The 20477-nt window shown below is 44.9% G+C and overlaps 1 protein-coding gene across 4 annotated transcripts in view; it reads left to right on the top strand.

Annotated features, from left to right (window-relative positions):
• Nucleotides 1-20477, top strand: part of LOC112261465 (protein Smaug homolog 1) — a 113498-nt gene that overhangs the window by 48243 nt on the left and 44778 nt on the right. For 3 of the 4 annotated variants that reach the window (XR_002955172.2, XM_024436800.2, XM_024436801.2), the window contains 7 exons: nucleotides 3062-3646; nucleotides 7580-7933; nucleotides 15413-15522; nucleotides 15898-15984; nucleotides 17458-17713; nucleotides 18441-18526; nucleotides 19677-19795. Coding sequence is in view for 3 of the 4 variants with exons in the window: in XM_024436800.2 (XP_024292568.1) it covers nucleotides 3062-3646; nucleotides 7580-7933; nucleotides 15413-15522; nucleotides 15898-15984; nucleotides 17458-17713; nucleotides 18441-18526; nucleotides 19677-19795 (1597 nt within the window). In the remaining variant the exon portion in view is untranslated. The remainder of the gene's footprint in view (nucleotides 1-3061; nucleotides 3647-7579; nucleotides 7934-15412; nucleotides 15523-15897; nucleotides 15985-17457; nucleotides 17714-18440; nucleotides 18527-19676; nucleotides 19796-20477) is intronic. The other variant, XM_024436802.2, reaches the window with a different exon arrangement.

Raw genomic sequence — 20477 nt, 5'->3', positions numbered from 1 at the left:
TTCCGATTAAATCGGTCGACCTCTACTCTGTGGCGCCATGCGATTAAGGGCGGTGCTATTGCCATACCAAGCCGTGATGTAGCCAGCCTATATTCTCTCAATGGTACAGCTGTAGAACTTTTTGAGGATTTTAAAGGCCCATGCCAAACTTTTTCAAACTCCTGAGGGGGAAGAGGCACTGTCGAGTCTTCACGACTGTGCTTGTGTATTTGGACCATTTTAAGTCTTGGATACAGAGGAACTGGAAGCTGTCTACTTGCTCCACTGCCACCCTGTCCATGATCAGCTCCTTAGTCTTGCTGATGTTGAGGGAGCGGTTGTTGCTCCGGCACCACACTGCCAGGTCATCGTTGCTGGTAATCAGGCCTACCACCGTTGTGCCAACAGTGAATTTGATGATGGTGTTGGAGGTGTGTGTGTGTGTGCGCACGAGCTTTCACAACTTTTGCATTCTAGGTTATTGGTGTGTGTGTGTGTCTCAGAGCACCAGGTGAATGGATACCCTTTTAAAAAGCACTGAACATGTTAATAAAGCTTGATCAACGTCACTCTCCCTCCCGGCTAGACAAGGAATGGATGAATGGCACTGACACTCGGAGACAGAGGGTGGAAGACTTGCCACCTCAAACTGTTTTTGTCTCACCTATATTTGGTAGTAGGGAGGACAGAGCGGGGGGGCAAGAGGAACGTGGAAGGAGGAAGAGAGTCCCAAAGATTACTAGGCTATTGTATAAGCTGCCTGCTGCTCCAATTCAAAACTGAACCTTGAGGGAGGGGGAGGGGGGGTGAGAAGGAGGAGTGAGTGAAAAGCAGGCTAAAGGGAGTCGAGGGAAGAAAAGAGTGTGTGGAGCCTTGTAGACAGTAGGACAGCCATAGGAGAGTGGGGGGAATAGTGAAAGCAAGCGTGAGGGAAAGAGAGCAGGCCTCAGTCCAAGTCAAATGGAGGGCTCTAAATTTAGGATAAAGGTGTTACTGGGGGTCATGAGAATAAACTGGGCATTTAGCCCAGAGCCATAGGCAGTAGGCACAGCTCTGGGGCGGGCACCACTATATTTGTGTTTATTAAGGATCCCCATTAGCTTCTACACTACACATAAAACAAAAGATAAAACAGTACGTTATATAACATTGTTACGCCACTACATCAAATCACATTTTATTAGTACAACAGGTGCAGACCTTACAGTGAAATGCTTACTTACGAGCCCCTAACCAAAAGTGCAGTTAAAAAATATATAAAAAATATGGATAAGAATAAGAGATGAAAAGTAACAAGTAATTAAAGAGCAGCAGTAAAAAATAACAATATATACAGGGGGGTGCCGGTACAGAGTCAATGTGCTGGGGCACTGGTTATTCGAGGTAGTATGTACATGTAGGTAGAGTTATTAAAGTGACTATGCATAGATGACAACAGAGAGTGGCAGTGGAGGGGGAAGGGGGGCAATGCAAATAGTCTGGGTAGCCATTTGACTAGATGTTCAGGAGTTTTATGGCTTGGGGGTAGAAGCTGTTTGGAAGCCTCTTGGACCTAGACTTGGCGCTATGGTACCGCTTGTCGTGCGGTAGCAGAGAGAACAGTCTATGACTAGGGTGGCTGGAGTCTTTGACAATTTTTAGGGCCTTCCTCTGACACCGCCTGGTATAGAGGTCCTGGATGGCAGGGAGCTTGGCCCCAGTGATGTGTACTGGGCCATTCGCACTACCCTCTGTAGTGCCTTGCGGTCGGAGGCCGAGCAGTTGCCATACCAGGCAGTGATGCAACCAGTCAGAATGCTCTCGATGGTGCAGCTGTAGAACCTTTTGAGGATCTGAGGGCATGCATACAGTACCAGTCAAAAGTTTATTATTATTCGGGGCATTGTGCAAGGTGTCAGAAACACGATGGCATCACAGTTGCTGCAGATTGGACGGCGGTACATTCATGATGTGAACATTCAACGTTCCATCTCATCCCAAAGATGCTCTATAGGATTGAGGTCTGGGACTGCGTAGGCTACTCAAGTAAACAGCTCATGTTCCAGGTGATATTTTTCCACTCCTCAATTGTCCAGTGTTGCTGATCGTATGCCCACCGGAGCCGCTTCTTTCTTGTTTTTGGCTGATAGTAATGGAACCTCCAGTGTGGTCGTCTGCTGCAACAGCCCATCCGTGACAAGGATCAAAGAGTTGTGCATTTTGTGTTGCCATTCTGCACACCGCTGTTGTACTGCACTTTTACTTGTCTGTTTGTGGCCCGCCTGTTAGCTTGCATGATTCTTCCTGATAAACTCAGTCACTCAGTGTAATCGTTGACATTATTCTCGGAAGCTACCCGTAACATATCCCAGTCCGCGTGATCAAAATCTTGAAGCGTGGATTCTGATTGGTCAGACCACCGTTGAATAGTCCTTAGCACGGGTGCTTCCTGTTTGAGTTTCTGCCTGTAGGAAGGGAGGAGCAAAATGGAGTCATGATCAGATTTGTGGAAAGGAGGGCGTGGGAGGGCCCTGTAGGCATCCTGGAAGTTGGAGTAGCAGAGGTCGAGTGTTTTTAGCAGCGCGAGTACTACAGTCGATGTGTTGATAGAACTTCAGCAGATTTTTTTCTCAAATTTGCTTTGTTAAAATCCCCAGTTACAATAAATGTGGCCTCAGGATATGTGGTTTTTGCATAAAGTCCAGTGGAGTTCTTTTGAGGGCCGTCGTGGTATCTGCTTGAGGGGGGATATACATGGCTGTGACTATAACTGAAGATAATTCTCTTGGGAGATAATACGGTCGGCATTTGAGGTATTCTAGGTCGGGTGAACATACAGGAACTCATGTCCTTTTGTTATCACGATCATATCGTTCATTCCAGCGGGAGATGGATCAGCAGACTTTTTTTCAGGCTGAAAATGAGTGTGTAACCGGTTGTATAGGCGACAGCCGGCACTAATGGAAAACACTGCACATTTGCTATCTGTAAATTCAAAAAGTCACACCATTATGAATAAGCCATTGTTATGTGTTACTGCAGATTCCTATATTAACCGTTCCTCTCTTTTTCTCTTCCTTCCTTCTCTCTCTTCCTCCCCCAGTGGTGATCAGCCAGTGGCAGGGTGAGCCCAAGGAGCGCGTCATCTCCCTGGTCCTCACCCACCTGCCCCTGCTCAAGCCGGGCAACGTCGAAGCCAAGGGCGAGTACATGCGCCTCCTCCCCCGCATCCTGGCACACACCATCGAGCACGGCCGCCATCTGGAAGAGTCGCGCCAGCTCCTCTCCTACGCCCTCATCCACCCGGCCACCTCACTGGACGACCGAGCCGCCCTTGCCCTCTGGCTCAATCACCTAGAGGAACGCGCTGCTGCCCGGGCCGACTCGTTGGAACGGCTGCCCCCCTCCCCAGCCTCGCACCATCAGACTCCCCCCTCAACTCTCTCCTCGTCGGGTTCCAGTTTGGGTTCCTCTGTGGGCCACCTGGGTCACTTGTATCACCACCAGCGCTACGGCTCAGACGATCGGCTCAACGGCTGGCAGGGGTCGAGGGACTCTGGGTTGGGCAGCGGATGGCAGCAGCAGGGGCAGGGAGGGTGTGAGAATGGTGGGCACCTGGCTCTCTACCCGTCCTCGTCTGTACCTGGGAGTATCAACACGGTGGGCACGGGCGGCAGCAGCAACACCAGTGAGTGGCTCTTCTTTTTCAACTTCCTGCTTTTTATAGCGAAGTCCCAATTGTCTGACATGGCTTCCTTTCTTCCTTTCCTCTCCTGGTTTACTTTCTATCTGGAGCAGCACTGATCTGAAAGGAGTCCAATCAATCAATCAAATGTATTAATTATGCTCTGTTTACATGAACCGTTGTCCCAATGTTGTCATAGTAGTAACTAACATAAAATGGGCATAAAACTGCCTGAGCAGTCCCCACATCCGGTTTTCAGGGGAAAAGGAAGCTAGGTTGAAGGTAATGTATCCCTGAAAACCAAATACATCTGGTTGTCGTTGACCCCGCTGAGGGTGTCACAGTATTGACCTGGCCTGGACCAGTAAAGAGTTAGGTTAGGTTTGAAGACCCAGGCCTTTCACTGTCAGTTGTGGTGAATTAAAGGGGACCAGGAAAGGAAAGGAAGCTGCGTTATGATGTGGCCTCCTCCACTTCTTGTTGTTTTGGATTAAAATACTCACTCTTAGCAGCTCACTCAGTAGTTTGCATGTGCTTAGTCAGGGTTCCTGATGCTGATGAGAGTGCAGTCTTTATTAAACGGACTTGTCAGGACACTCTGAAATTATAGTTTACAATGTCACTTTACACCTCCTTTAGTTGTATTTGTAACCATTTCAAATAAAGTGGTGCCAAAGTCTCAAGAGTCTAGATGCCCCCCCCACACACACACACAGTTTTCATGTTGTCATTGCAGACCTTAGAGAGCTATTTATAACTTTTAAGGAATGTCCAGATCAACTAGCCCATGTCAGCTAGGTTTTTTGCCCATAGGTTTTGTTGTAATGTTTGAGTCACTCAAATATCACATACTAAATCGAATTGCAGGAAATTAGCTTTAAAATGGCAAATAAAGTGGGGTGTGAACAGTTTGTGCTTATACCCATAGAAATAGACACGGGGGGGGTTCTCCAGTGCTGGAAGGGGGCTGAGTGAAAATGTTTTTGAACCCCTGTTCTAGAGCACCCTCAGCCGGAACCAATGCTATAAGGCCCGTCACACAGGTAAACTCCAAAGAAACCCAAGTCAGCCAGCCACTAGCCACCTGACAAATAGCTGGAAAATGTCTACCCGCTGCGTAGAAGTCTAAAGTGGTAGGTGGGTGTGTAGGCCCTATCGCCCAGCACTCCAAAGCTATTCAGATTTAACATATCTGTGGTTAGAGCAGGATATTTCCAGTTGAAGAATGCAAGGGTCTTTTTTTTCTCAGATGAAGGAGACAGCTGGAGATATAAATAAGGACGCATTTAAAGCTCTGGGCCCTGCGCAAGATCCTCTTATTTTTTTACTGTGCTTGGTAGTTTCAGAAGTCCATAGCACAAATGAGTGATTTTACAACTCTACTCTAGAGTTGCCCTCCTTTTAGCCAATGGTCAGTCACCACAGGATTAAGGCACTTAATGGTCAATTCAACGTCTGCATTGGCCATGCAGCATTTACGGTGATACGGAAGTCAGGTATTTCATACTTTTTACGCTTTGCGGAGCAGCGCAGAACTGTTGTGAAGGAAGTTGTCAAGGGAGAGAGTTTGTGTTTATACCGGTCCTCCCGACCCCATCTACCATCAACCAATTATGTCAAGGCAGAGCTATACGGAGCCCTCCGCATTGTTGCAAAATTTCTGAGGCGCACGACGATGTGGCACTGAGCTCAATTTGGCCTCTGCGTGACTCTGGAGGCTCTGAATTGCGTCACACCCTCCAAACGGAGCCTCTGACCACATTTTCAGAATCAAGCATAAATTGTCTCAATGTGTTTGAATTGGGGTTGCATTCAGCAGTGCACAACTTTCTGGAATGTTCAGATAGAGATATGTTATGTAGAACAAACATGCCTTTCTGATATGTAGAATAAGAAATCATGTCAGCTCTATTTGGACATTTCTGTCTGCAACCTCCCTCAATGTTTGCTTACTGAGTGTGGCACTAGTAATCTTCAAATTAATTGACTGTCAGCCAGAGCAATTTATTATGGTGGTTAGGTTAGAAGAGATTTAGTGGCTAAATGAGCTAGCTAAGGTTTTTCTTCTTATGCCCAAATTAAGTCATTCTCTCTATTTTGATTGTATATTTAATAATTTATACCAGTTAAGTCATAGGGCTGTTATAGGCTACTCAGGAAGTGTTTAGGAATGAGATTTTATTGTTCAATATAGTTTATAAACAAAGGAATTGTTGATTATGGCAAAATGGAAATTGTGTGTTGAAAAATATGGAAATTTGACCCATAGAATGATCATTCTCTATTTTTACAACTGGACCATAGTACTCTATTATTGGCATATTCATAGGGTCTGCCAACCATAGAGTACTAGAGAATGATCTTTCAATGGGTCAAGTCTCCATATTTTTCAACAATGCAATATTTCTACACACAATCCCCTCCGTCTGTCTCTGTCTCCATCTCACCACACCCCACATGCGTACCTCCCTATCGCCATCCCAGGCACCACGTCCCATCCCTTACTCATGTAAGGTAGCCTTTGTGGAGAGTCTGTATTTAAGGAAAATGGCTAATATTTAGGGACTGGAACTTGTAATGTTAGCTGGCCACCTATTTTAAACTAGCCCGTAAAGTCCTATACATAGCCAGGCTAACACAGTTAGTGGTGCCGCATATAGGAGGAGAAAGAGACTGACAGGCGACACACACACAGACACCGGCCGGACAGTGGGCACATAAAGCTCTCTCCAGTACATCTCTTTTTTTTTGCCTTCGAAGCCAGCGTGCCCGCTCCGTCTACTGGGCATTTCCATCTAAATTGGAGTTCATAGGAGCATGTCAAATTGGGTGTTCAATGAAAGGGAAGAGTCTATATTTGTGACTTTTTATACATTTTGTTGTTACAAAGTGGGATTTAAATTGATTTAATTATATTAATATCCATAATTATACATTTCTGTATAGATCAGGGACGCATGATGTAATTCCATTACTGTCATTCCTTCACCAGAAGTAAATCCACTTCAGCAACTGTAGTTCAATATCCAAAATACATGTTTTCATCCTTGAGCATGCAGCATGCTTTTACCTCTCACTAGAGCCCCATCACTACCAGCCTACTTGCCTCATGTCATAGCTGACACCCCATTCTTTCTGCAGACATCTTTTGATTCTTAATTCGGAGCAGATATTTATAACAGAAATGTAAGAAAACGTGGTTGAATTCAAAACTGAGGGAGATTTTACTGTAATTCGTTAACCAAGCATTGCATCTGCACAGTTCTTCCAGTAAATGTGTTTTTGTGACATTTTCAGTGTAAATTGTTCAAAGTAGTCATTATGCATAGAGTTGGAAATCAATGGTTTTTGTTTGGCATACAATTTAAAGTGAAACATCTGAATCCGCATAATTCCGTTACTGTGGAATTGTCCTACTCCAGCTACTTCTGGAATGTTCTGTGACGCCATACAAGGTTTACCTGTTGTGTAGGTGTAAAAGCAGGGGAAAATGTCTGTCTCTCCCCCTCTCTCTTGCCTGCTTGTTTTTCCGACAAATAAAATAAATAGGACAAGTTGTGTTTTCTGTGACCCAACTGTGCTCAGCGGCCTCTTCAATCTAGCAACCTTCGGTTACTGGCCCAACGCTTTAACCACTAGGCTACCTGCCACCCCTACTTCCCTCTGGTACAGAAAGACAGAAGCCTCTGGCAGGGAGAACAGTGTGTTGTGACTGGACATTATAATCATCAGTAAATTGTTACAGTAGTAAAGTTGAGCAGGGGGCTAAGACTCAGGTCTGGTCTGGGCCTCACCATGCCTGTCTGTCCATGTCCCTACTAGCTCTCAAACTAACACAGTGTGTTATCATGGTAGTATCGTAGCAGAACTGAGCCCCTTTCTAACTGTCTGGGCCTCCCCACCCCCACCCCCCTGTCTCTTGTGTGTGTCTTGCAGTCCTGTTTGGCGGCGGCGGAGGGCAGCACAGTCCCCTGAAGCGTTCGGTGTCCCTTACCCCCCCGATGAGTGATGGCTCCTTGGCCGGTTCCTCCTCCTTGGGTTTGGGTCATGGCTGGCTCTCCCAGGAGGACCTGCGCGGGCCCCGGGGAGGAGGAGGAGGAGGAGGAGGAGGGCTGGGGCTGGCCCCCACCGACCCCCACCACGCACCCCTCTCCCCCCAGAGCAGCGTAGCGTCTTCGGGTAGTGGCGGCAGCGAGCACCTGGAGGACGCAGGTCTAGGAGGAGGAGGATGCTGTGGAGGAAGCTTGTACCGCAGGAGCACATTTCATAAGGAGGGCAGTGGCATGAGGGGTGAGTTCAGTACTCCACCGCTCTCATGCGTAGCGGACAGGGTAGCATGGAGGAGGCAGCCATGGGGGCTAGGGGTTAGAGGGTGTTCACTACAGGATGTCCCTCATCAACTGTTTTTGAGTTGACCGCATCTGCCCCCCAAATGCGTTTGATAGTTCGTTAGATATTTAGTGTAGTGATCCAGTCATTGATTAAAAATTCCACGTCTATCAATGTCAGTTGAAACAGAGATTTGTGTCCTGGTCTGAGACGGTTAAAGTGTTTTCTAGAATGTCCTCTCCAGCAGTTGTGGTCGGTGCCGTTTAAGATTAAGGAGGACGTTATATTGGATGACTGTCATTCATATTCCATTCACCCAGCTCAATGAAACATCGATAGGTTTATACTACTAAACTCAGCAAAAAAAGAAATGGCCTCTCACTGTCAACTGCGTTTATTTTCAGCAAACTTAACATGTGTAAATATTTGTATGAACATAACAAGATCCAACAACAGACAGACATAAACTGAACAAGTTCCACAGACATGTGACTAACAGAAATGGAATAATGTGTCCCTGAACAAAGCGGGTGTCAAAATCAAAGTAACTGTATCTGGTGTCAGTATCTGGTGTGGCCACCAACTGCATTAAGTATTGCAGTGCATCTCCTCCTCATGGACTGCACCAGATTTGCCAGTTCTTGCTGTGAGATGTTACCCCACTCTTCCACCAAGGCACCTGCAAGTTCCCGGACATTTTTGGGGGGGAATGGCCCTAGCCCTCACCCTCTGATCCAACAGGTCCCAGACGTGCTCAATGGGATTGAAATCCGGGCTCTTCGCTGACCATGGCAGAACACTGATATTCCTGTCTTGCAAGAAATCATGTACAGAACGAGCAGTATGGCTGGTGGCATTGTCATGCTGGAGGGTCATGTCAGGATGAGCCTGCAGGAAGGGTACCACATGAGGGAGGAGGATGTCTTCCTTGTAAGGCACAGCGTTGAGATTGCCTGCAACGACAACAAGCTCAGTCCGATGATGCTGTGACACACCGCCCCAGACCATGACGGACCGGATCGATCCTGCTCCAGAGTACAGGCCTCGGTGTAACGCTCATTCCCTCAACGATAAACGCAAATCTGACCATCACCCCTGGTGAGACAAAACCGCGACTCGTCAGTGAAGAGCACTTTTTGCCAGTCCTGTCTGGTCCTGCGATGGTGGGTTTCTGCCCATAGGCGACGTTGTTACCGGTGATGTCTGGTGAGGACCTGCCCTACAACAGGCCTACAACACCTCAGTCCAGCCTCTCTCGGCCTATGATGGACAGTCTGAGCACTGATGGAGGGATTGGGCGTTCCTGGTGTAACTCGGGCAGTTGTTGTTGCCATCCTGTACCTGTCCCGCAGGTGTGATGCTCGGATGTACCGATCCTGTGCAGGTGTTGTTATACACGTGGTCTGCCACTGCGAGGCCGATCAGCTGTCCGTCCTGTCTCCCTGTAGCGCTGTCTTAGGCATCTCACAGTACGGACATTGCAATTTATTGCCCTGGCCACATCTGCAGTCCTAATGCTTCCTTGCAGCATGCCTAAAGCACGTTCACGCAGATGAGCAGGGACCCTGGGAATCTTTCTTTTGGTGTTTTTCATAGTCAGTAGAAAGGCCTCTTTAGTGTCATAAATTTTCATAACTGTGACCTTAATTGCCTACCTTCTGTAAGCCTTAGTCTTAACGACTGTTCCACAAGTGCATGTTCATCAATTGTTTATGGTTCATTGAACAAGCATGGGAAACAGTGTTTAAACCCTTTACAATGAAGACCTGTGAAGTTATTTGGATTTTTACCAATTATCTTTGAAAGACAGGGTCCTGAAAAAGGGACATTTCTTTTTTTTACTGAGTTTACATGATACCTGAATTTGCCCTGTACCCATCATGAGGTTGCTACAACCTGGCCTGCACATGAAAGTTTATAATGTAGTTGCACAGGTTTGAGAGACACATTGTAGGAATCAAGGTGACAGACAATGACACATTCAATACTGCCTTGCACACGCTTGCCTGCATCTGATCTGGTGTGCAATCATTAGTCCAAACAGTTTCAGTTCTGTTTTGCAACTTAAGCAAGAGTTTCTGGTATTGGACAAATTCAGATAGGGCCCTGCCCACTTTCTTCCGTTTGCTTCCTTGTTAAGAAATATTTTGCAACAGAATTAGCAGAATGAATACACCCCTGATCACCGGCGCACACACAGTTCACAGCGAGGCTATATACAGGGGGTACCGGTACAATGTGTGGGGGAACTAACTGGCTAGTCGAGGTAATTTAGGTAATATGTACAGTAGGTAGAGGTAAAGTGACAATGCATAGATAATAAACAAGGAGTAGCAGCAGCGTAAAAATGGGGGTGAGGGGGACAATGCAAATAGTCCGGGTAGCCATTAATTTAGCTGTTGGTTAGCTGTTCAGGAGTCTTATGGCTTGGGGGTAGAAGCTGTTAAGAGCCTTTTGGACCTAGACTTGGCGCTCCGGTACCGCTTGCTGTGCGGTAGCAGAGAGAACAGTCTGACTAGGGTGGTCTTTGGCAATTTTTTGGGGCCTTCCTCTGACACCACCTGGTATAGAGGTCCTGGATGGCAGGAAGCTTGGCCGTATGCACTACACTCGGGTCCTCCTTTCCTGTAGTCCACAATCATTTTTGTTGTCTTGATCACGTTGAGGGAGAGGTTGTTATCCTGCCACCACACTGCCAGGTCTCTGACCTCCCTATAGGCTGTCTCATCGTTGTCGGTGATCAGGCCTACCACTGTTGTGTCGTCGGCAAACTTAATGATGTGTTGGAGTCATGCTTGGCCATGCAGTCATGGGTGAACAGGGAGTATAGGAGGGGACTGAGCACGCACCCCCTAATCTATGGATTACACATGACTGAGAATACAGATATCAATTTGTTGGTCACAGATACCTTAAAAAAAGGTAGGCGCGTGGATCAGAAAACCAGTCAGTATCTGGTGTGACCACCATTTGCCTCATGCAGCGTGACACATTTCCGTCACGTAGAGTTGATTAGGCTGTTGATTTTGGCCTGTGTAATGTTGCCCACTCCTCAATGGCTATGCAAAGTTGCTGAATTTTGGCGGGAACTGTAACACGCTGTCGTACACGTAGATCCAGAACATCCCATACATACTCAATGGGTGACATGTCTAGTGAGTATGCAGGCCATGGAAGAACTGGGAAATGTTCAGCTTCCAAGCCATGGGACTGTGCATTATCATGCTGAAACATGAGGTGATTGCAGTGGATGAATGGCACGACAATAGACCTCAGGATCTCATCACGGTATCTCTGTGCATTGAAATTGCAATCGATGAAATGCAATTGTTTGTTGTCCGTAGCTTATGCCTTTCTATACCATAACCCCACTGCCACCATGGGGCACTCTGTTCACAACGTTGACATCAGGAAACCGTTCGCCCATACGACACAATACACATGGTCTGCGGTTGTGAGGCTGGTTGGATGTACTGCCAAATTCTCTAAAACAGTTGGATGTGGCTTATGGTAGAGAAATTAACATTTAAATTCTCTGGCAACAGCTCTGGTGGACATTTCTCTAGCTCCCTTAACTTATGTGGCATTGTGTGACAAAGCTACACATTTGAGTGGCCTTTTATTGTCCCCAGCACAAGGTGCACCTGTGTAATGATCATGCTGTTTAATCAGCTTCTTGATATGCCACACCTGTCAGTGGATGGATTATCTAGTCAAAGGAGAAATGCTCACTAACAAGGATATAAACAAATTTGTGCACAAAATTTGAAAGAAATAAGCTTTGTGCATATGGAACATTTCTGAGATTTTTTATTTCAGCTCATGAAACATGGGACTAACACGTTGCGTTCATATTTCTGTTCAGTGTAGATTGCTATTAATCAATGTTTTGTTGCATTTAACTGTCAAAAATACTGTTATAGAAGCTATTTCCTTAGTAGGTGATGTCAGGGGTCACCATGTTGGAGACGTGGGTGCTCAGGATGATAGTTTCTGACTAGTAATTACCAGTTTGAGGGCCGTTCAAGTGGTTTTTTTCCAGTCATGTGGGCTGTCTTTGTTAAGTAACTACCCATCCCAGATCCGGGAGAATTGTCATCAACTGACACCAAGTAGCATAACGCAACGGGCAAAAATCTTACTAGAAAATATTCATATTCATGAAATCACAAGTGAAATATATTCAAACGCAGCTTAGCCTTTTGTTAATCCCCCTGTCATCTCAGATTTTGAAAATATGCTTTACAGCCAAAGCAAGACAAGCATTTGTGTAAGTTTATCGATAGCCTAGCATAGCATTATGCCTAGCAGCAGCAGGCAATCTGGTCACGAAAATCAGAAAAGCAATCAAATTAAATTGTTTACCTTTGAGCTTCGGATGTTTTCACTCACGAGACTCCCAGTTAGATAGCAAATGTTCCTTTTTTCCAGAAAAAAAAAAATTGTAGCCAAAAATTCGTTAGTTCTTCAGGTTTGGCTGAGAAAACGACCGGAAATTGCGGTCACGAGACAACGCCGAAAAATATTCCAAATTAGCTCCATAATATCTACAGAAACATGGCAAACGTTGTTTATAATCAATCCTCAAGGTGTTTTTCAAATATCTATTTGATAATATCAACCGGGACAGAGCTTTTTCCAGTAAGACCGGGTAGAAAAATGGCTAACTCTGTCTTTTGCGCGAGAAATACACAAAGAGCCATCAGGTGGACACTGACGCTCAGGCTCATTTTTCAAAATAAAAGCCTGAAACTATGTCTTGTGATACTAGACACATTAAGGAAGCCATAGAAAAAGGAATCTCGTTGATGTCCCATTCACTGCTCAATAGGGAAGCATAGGAAGGGACTCTTATTTAGAAACCGCTGCGTTCCTGATTGGCTTTTCTCATTCTTTTGCCTGCAATATCAGTTCTGTTATACTCACAGACAATATCTTTACAGTTTTGGAAACTTTAGAGTTTTCTATCATAAGCTGTCAATTATATGCATATTCTATTTTCTGGTCCTGAAAAATAGCCCGTTTACTTTCGGAATGTTATTTTTCCAAAAATAAAAAAAATGACCCCTAGATTCAACAAGTTAAGTAAGCGCATTGGCACAATTAATTGGCCAATGCACAATTGAAAGCTTTGGCCTGCTTATATAAATTGGGTACTACATATTTGCTGAAATGGATGCAAGAGTAAAGTTCATAACATGGCTCGATCACTTTCACGAGGTGCGGAAACACCCTATTCTCATTTCAGAATCCAAAATATATAAACATAGCCTACATAGCCTGCTCTTGTAATTTCTTTAGACCGGTCAGAATCTGCTGCCAAGGGTTGCTTGAATGTAGAGGGGAGACGTTGTTGTGGTGTTTCTTTGCGTTTCCGTCTTGCTCTTGTATACTGGGGTGACGTCGGCGTAAATGTGTCAACATACACGGAGTGTTCAAAACATCTTTCCAGGACATAACTTTCACCTGGTCGGTATATGATTCTGTATTGATGTCACTTGGTAAATCCATCCAGGAGACCGGTTAAAGAAGGAATTACCTTGAGACTATTACCATTCAGAGTGTGAATGGGCAAGACAAAAGAGTTGTCTTTTGAAAGGGGGATTTACATTTTAGTCATTTAGCTTATCCAGAGCGACTTGCAGTAATGAGTGGATACATTTTTGTACTTGGTAGTAGGTGCGCACCGGTTTGAGTGTGTCAAGAACTGCAATGCTGCTGGGGTTTTCACGCTCAACAGTTTCCCATGTGAATCAAGAATGGTCCACCACCCAAAGGACATCCAGTCAACTTGACACAACTGTGGGAAGCAATGGAGTCATCATGGGCCAGCGTCCCTGTGGAACGCTTTCAACACTTTGTGGAGTGCATGCCCCAATGAATTGAGGCTGTTCTGAGGGCAAAGGGGCAACTCAATTTTAGGAAGATGTTCCTAATGCTTTGTACAGGCGTTGGCAACTGCAAAAATAATTATTGTTGAGCGTGGCGACATACTGTTAACGTTTTATTCACAACTCTCACAACTCTCCTCGAATTCTGGTTTATCAAACCCACCAATCGCCATCGGACAGAACTAAGTTCCCTGCTGCGCCTCACAAATGGACAGTTTGAAATGTGCCAATTCAGATTTGAACTTTGATTACAACGTGAGCATTGGCTCTAGTTGTTTTAATGGAATATTCTGAAATGTTTTTTTCAGTTCAGATTTACTCAACAAACATAGGCCTACAATGCAGTGTAGGCATAGCCTATAGACCTAGTGTTTTTCATTTTGTTCCTTTTTTTAATGTATTCATTCGGGTTCACAGTGCAGACTGAACCGAGGTCCCCATACCTAACGGTTCGGTACGAATACTGTACCTGGTGACTTCTGGGCCAAGTTTTGATTGGTTGGTTTGGTTGGCCCCCGCATCTTGTCTGTGCAAGCATTTGAGTGAATGGGGCAATTAGGAAACAAGACCCCCGTTGCTTGGTATTTTTTAGTTGTTATGCGCCACCACCGCTTATGTTAAGGGCTCCAATATGGCTTGACTAGACCACGCGACGACAGAGTACTGTCAGGACAGGAGCGTACATGCTCTTATCGGTCTCTGATGTTGCCTTTATAGGGTGGCTTTCTATAAGACCCTGTTGCATGCGCAGTCTCAGGACACAGATACAGTGACATCTGGTTCCTAGTGTACCCCGTATAACCTTGAACCATTACCAATATGCACAAGTTTGCATAAGCAGTCCTAAGCATCTGGGCTCCTTTTCAGACTGTATCTCTGACTAGGAGTGCCGATCTAATCCATATACTCTTATTCATTACAGTCTAAAAGGCAAAACTGATCCTATATCAGCACTCTTACTCCGAAACTTTGTGAACACGAGCATGAATGGTACAACCAGCTAACAGTGGAGGTTTCTGGTATTGTTTGCCTTTGCTTGGGGTCAATGTTTTTGCCCTTTTCTAGTAGAAAGAAAGGCCATTTTAGGCTTTGTTTAGAGCCTGGTGTTTGCATCTAAGTGTGACGTACACCGTTAAAGTACTGTGTTACCAATACATTATGCTGTGACAATGAAATGTGATTTAAAGCAGTAAAATAAAATACTTCTAAGGTAATTGATATTCACACTCACCACATAACATACAAAGCAAACGATTGAACCAAAACTCCTTAGCTAGCGATCTGAGGAGGTCTAAAAAGGGTCATGGTCTCAGTGTTTTACATCACGGCTTTGACTTGAAGGATAAGAGTTGAAGGGATAAGTCCCTATGGGCCCAGGTCCAAAGTAATTCACTAAATAGGGAATAGGATGCTATTTGGGACGGAGTCTGAGACACTTGGAGAGTTTTAATGGTGAGAGGGAATGTCAGAAAGGACACTCATATCAGTGTCGTTACATTGACTTACTACAGCTGTGCCTAAGACATTTGTCTGACGTGTGTGCCTACAGATGTGCCGGCCTGGCTGAAAAGCCTCCGTCTCCACAAGTATGCGGCTCTATTCTCCACCATGACGTACGACGAGATGATGTCACTGACCGAACAACAGCTGGAATCACAGGTCAGTAGCAACAAGGAATACCTAAGGAAACTTACTAGGAGCATAAAGGCAATTTTAAGGAATTGTTACGGTAGTGAAAGTCTGTCTCCAGTTTCTAGTACTGTACTTTTGTCGTCTTCCTCAAAGAGCTGATAGACAAGAACCGGTATTGTAAGAGTTGTAACAGGATGTTATAAAGGCTCATTCATGCTTATAACAAGTTATAAAGTAGTATTCTTTTTTTTAATGGGAGGCTTTAAGTAAAGTGATTCAGAAATGTTCAGTTGAACACTTTGATTAATTACCCTTTTCATTATGTATTTCTTTAACTTGTCGTTGGTGTGTGTTTGTGGTGAAGGAATGTTGAAAGAGTGAAATTATATTCATTTTCTGCAGAATGTCACCAAAGGGGCGCGCCACAAGATAGTCATCAGCATCCACAAACTGAAGGAGCGCCAGAACATGCTGCGCTGCCTAGAGAAGGTCAGTGGTGCAAGCTGTCAAATTCTTAGGTTGAGTAAGTTGTCACGAAGCTTCTACAATGTAGAGGCCCAATCCCAAATCAACCCCTGAAACCTTCTCCCTATGCACTTATTGAAATCTAAGAACATTTGATAGGTATAAGTAATATGGTTAAGTGAGCAATATTACCATATTGCTTACACCTGTCAAATCCTCTCAGATCTGTGACAGTCAGGGTCAATTTGGGAGACAGACAATTGGGGTCAGCGTTTCACTTCCTGTCTAAAGGATCGGTCAACTGAAGTTTGGGCAGTTGCTCTTTTTCTTTTTCCTCTCTTCGTCTGTGCTGAGTGGAAAAGACTTGACAGGGGAAAACAATACAGTATGTCTGAACCTGACTAGCTGTCTAGTCATGAGGAAGAGGGCCAAGTGACAGACCTTGGATCCTTCCATTTCTCTTCGAGAGGGAGGTAAAAGGAATTGAGGAAACGAGGCTGGAGGAAGCAAAGATTCGACTGCTAGTAATGTTTTTAGACACAGCCACGGTAGCTCTTCATTTGATGGCTTGCTCACCTGTCAGTTATTTTAGATCAGTACAGATGAAGAGGACACAGGTAGAGAGAGTCCACTTATCCAGGAAGATAACGTCTGAGCCCTGTCTCTATAAGGGTCTCGGACAATGGCTGTCAAGGTCCCAGCGGGGTGTCTTCTCTTATAGGGCCTTCTAAATTCAAGCCTGACCTTTTCACCAGGGGCTTTTCATTCAAAAATGTGCTTCTGCGCTACATTTGTATGGTTTGGGGGTGAAACAAGACACCTGTTGCTTGGTATTTCAAGTTGTTATGCGCTTGCTTGCCACTCATGTTAAGGGCTCAGATATGGATTTGACTACCAGCAGCAGTACTGGACAGGGGACACAGAGGATGCATCCAAAATGGCACCCTATTCCCTATAGTGAACTACTTTTGACCAGAGTCAAAATTAGTGGAGCACTGGTAGTAGTGCACTGTATAGGGAATAGGATGTAATTTGGGATGCAGGCAGACCGGACAGGATAGTAGTGAAATGTGTGTATTTTTGCTGATGAGGTCGGAGAGCGTTTCCTCCCTTTCATGTCCAAAATATCCCGCCGCCTGACAGCCGCTGTTGTAGAAAGGACTGACGGAGACTTCTAGAATGATCCCCCTCTGGGCTATGAGTATTTGTTTCCCTTACTGTAACTGTCCGGAACTGTTTGGTACCATATGTCTCTTTGATGTTAAAGAAGCACCTTCATTATAGATCATGCTGACTAATTTCCTTTCTCCCTTCTCTCTGCTATATCTCCTCCTCCCCTGCTCTCCTCTCTTTCACTTCATCTTTACTGTACACCTTTGTGACCTTCCCTCTCTTGCTCCCATTCCTTAATTCTCTCTCCTTCTATCACTTTGTTTCCTCCTTCCTTTTCTCTCTCTCACATTCTCTTTCCCTTTAATTTTCTCTCTCCTTTCCCAGGACGTGTTGGAAGGGGGTAACCTGCGCGCCCCTCTTGCCGAGCTCCACCAGATGATCCTGACGCCCATCAAGGCTGTGGCCAGCGACGAGTCGTTGCCCTCCTCAACCACACAGCAACCCCTGTTGAGCCTTGAGGGGAAGAGCAGCGCCGCCCCGGGTTCTCACCTGGCCCCCGGAGGAGGGGAAGGGGAGACTGGGGCTACCCTCATTGCCGAGGGGGACATCCCCGGCCAGTTCACTCGCGTCATGGGCAAAGGTAGAGGATCTAGTCCCATAGATTGGGAAGTTAAGTTGTCGTAACGTTGTCACTCGCACGTCACATTTGTGTGATAGACTGCACAGAAAGAAACCAAACACCTGGTGTCACAATGTGGTCACTATTTAACTTCAAAACCATTTTCATATTGTTCATTAGTCCACCATATGGTCCCAAATATTATAATTTTGCCTAATAGGAAGCCTGTGTTGACTTCTGGAAAGGTTTCATGATGATGATACAAAACACAACTTCATAAGGCTTTTTGCGTTTACTTGTTTTTGGGCATTAGGAGACTGAAAGCGATTTAACTTAACTGAATGTGGACATGCAACATTTTATTTGACTATCAAAAACGGATTAATGGAAAACATACTAAAATAAACAATTGTAAGACAGCCCTTTGCCATTGTATATTGGCCATATACCATACCATTGGGCCTAATTGCTTAATTCTAGTATGTGGGCGTTTTGGTTTCTTGACTTCCCATAGACTTCCCTTCCTCGCCCTAACCACCTCAGTGCTATGTACTGAACAAACAGTGGACATTTTGGAAGAAATGTGGAATATGGATAAGTGTGGCCACGTTTCCCCTTGCTCAAACCCTGTGTCCTTAAATCCCCCTGCTTTGGGGAAAGTAATTCACCCGCTCTCTTTCTTTTTCTACCCTCTTCTCTCTCTCTCCTCTCTTTTTTTGTCCTCCCTTTCTCCCTCCTCTCTCTCCAGTTTGCACACAGCTCCTGGTGTCCAGGCCAGATGAAGACAACATCAGCTCCTATATGCAGCTCATGGACAAGTGCCTTCAGCATGAGGTACACACACAGAGAGAGAGAATACTTTTCTGAATACACTTCTTCAGACCCTTATTTATATAATGGGTGAATGTTTCACATTAGAGCAGCAGTTGTCATCTACATTTCAAGGGGAAACTGACTCTGCCTTTGTGTGTGTGTGTTCATAACCTCACAGTATTTTAGACATATATTACATTCTGTATCAGCTAAAGTGTGAAAGCTGGATATTGGAAATTGTAAAAAAAATACAAAGGTATACTGAACAAAAATGTAAACGCAACACGCAGCCATTTCAACGCTTTTACTGTGTTACAGTTCATATAAGGAAATTAGTCAATTGAAATAAATTCATTAGGCCCTAATCTATGGATTTCCATGACTGTGCAAGGGCACAGCCATGGGTGGGCCTGGGAGGGGATAGACCCACCCACCTGGGCGCCGGGAGCAAGCCCAGACAATCAGAATGTGTTTTTCTCCACAAAAGGGCTTTATTTATACAGAAATACTCTTCAGTTTCATCAGCTGTCCGAGTGACTGGTCTCAAACGGTCCCGCAGGTGAAGAAGCTGGATGTGGAGGTCCTGGGCTGGCATGGTTACTTACACATGGCCTGTGGTTATGAGGCCGGGTTGGACGTACTGTCAAATTCTCTAAAACAACTTATGGTAGAGAAATGAACATTCAAATCTCTGGCAACAGCTGTGGTGTACATTCCTGCAGTCAGCATGCCAATTGCATGCTCCCTCAACTTGAGACATCTGTGGCATTGTGTTGTGTGACAAAACTGCACATTTTAGAGTGGCCTTTTATTGTCACCATAAGTCGTTTGTACTGTGTAATGATCATGCTGTTTAATCAACTTCTTGATATGCCACACCTGTCAGGTGGATGGATTATCTTGGCAAAGGAGAAATACTCATTAACAGGGATGTAAACAAATGTGTGCTATATTTTAAAGAAATAAACTTATTGTGTGTATGGAGAATTTCTGGGATATTTTATTTCAGCTCACTACATGTTGCGTTTTATATTTTTGTTCATTATATTTCTCGTGTAGTGGGGCCATAAAAAATCAAAATAAACTAACAAAGCTGAACTGCAAAACCCTAAGTCATGGGAAATCCTACTCTTTAGCCCTGCAACCTCTCCTTTCCCCTCTCCTCCCTCAGGCGTTCACTGAGACACAGAAGAAGCGGCTGTTGTCATGGAAACAGCAGGTGCAGAAGCTGTTCCGCTCGTTCCCCAGGAAGACTCTCCTGGACATGGCGGGCTACCGGGCGCAGAGGAGGTAGATTAGACCCTACACACACACAAATGGATACACATAGACAGAGATATGTATACACTACTGGTCAAAAGTTTACGGTCATTGTTTTTGAAAGAACCACCTTTTTTGTCCATTAAAATAACATCAAATTGATCAGAAATACATTGTTAATGTTCTAAATGACTATTGTAGCTGGAAACAGCAGATTTTTTATGGAATATCTACACCGGCGTACAGAGGCCATTATCAGCAACCGGCACTCCTGTGTTCCAAATGGCACGTTGTGTTAGCAAATCCAAGTGTATCATTTTAACAGGCTAATAACCCTTTTGCAATTATGTTAGCACAGCTGAAAACTGTCATCCGGATTTTTAAAGAAGCAATAAAACTGTCCTTCTTTAGACTAGTTGAGTATCTGGAGCATAAGCATTTATGAGTTCGATTGCAGGCTCGAAATGGCCAGAAACAAATAACTTTCTTCTGAAACTCGTCACTCTATTCTTGTTCTGAAAAATTAAGGCTATTCTATGTGAGAAACTGAAGATCTGGTACAATGCTGTGTACTACTCCCTTCACAGAACAGCACAAATGGGCTCTAACCAGAATAGAAAGAGGAGTGGGAGGCCCTGGTGCACAACTGAGCAAGAGGACAAGTACATTGGAGTGTCTAGTTTGAGACTGGCAGCTTCATTAAATAGTACCC

Source organism: Oncorhynchus tshawytscha, linkage group LG11 (genome assembly GCF_018296145.1).
Source record: "Oncorhynchus tshawytscha isolate Ot180627B linkage group LG11, Otsh_v2.0, whole genome shotgun sequence".
NCBI classification, from domain to species: domain Eukaryota; kingdom Metazoa; phylum Chordata; class Actinopteri; order Salmoniformes; family Salmonidae; genus Oncorhynchus; species Oncorhynchus tshawytscha.
This window is presented reverse-complemented; position numbering and strand designations above follow the sequence as displayed.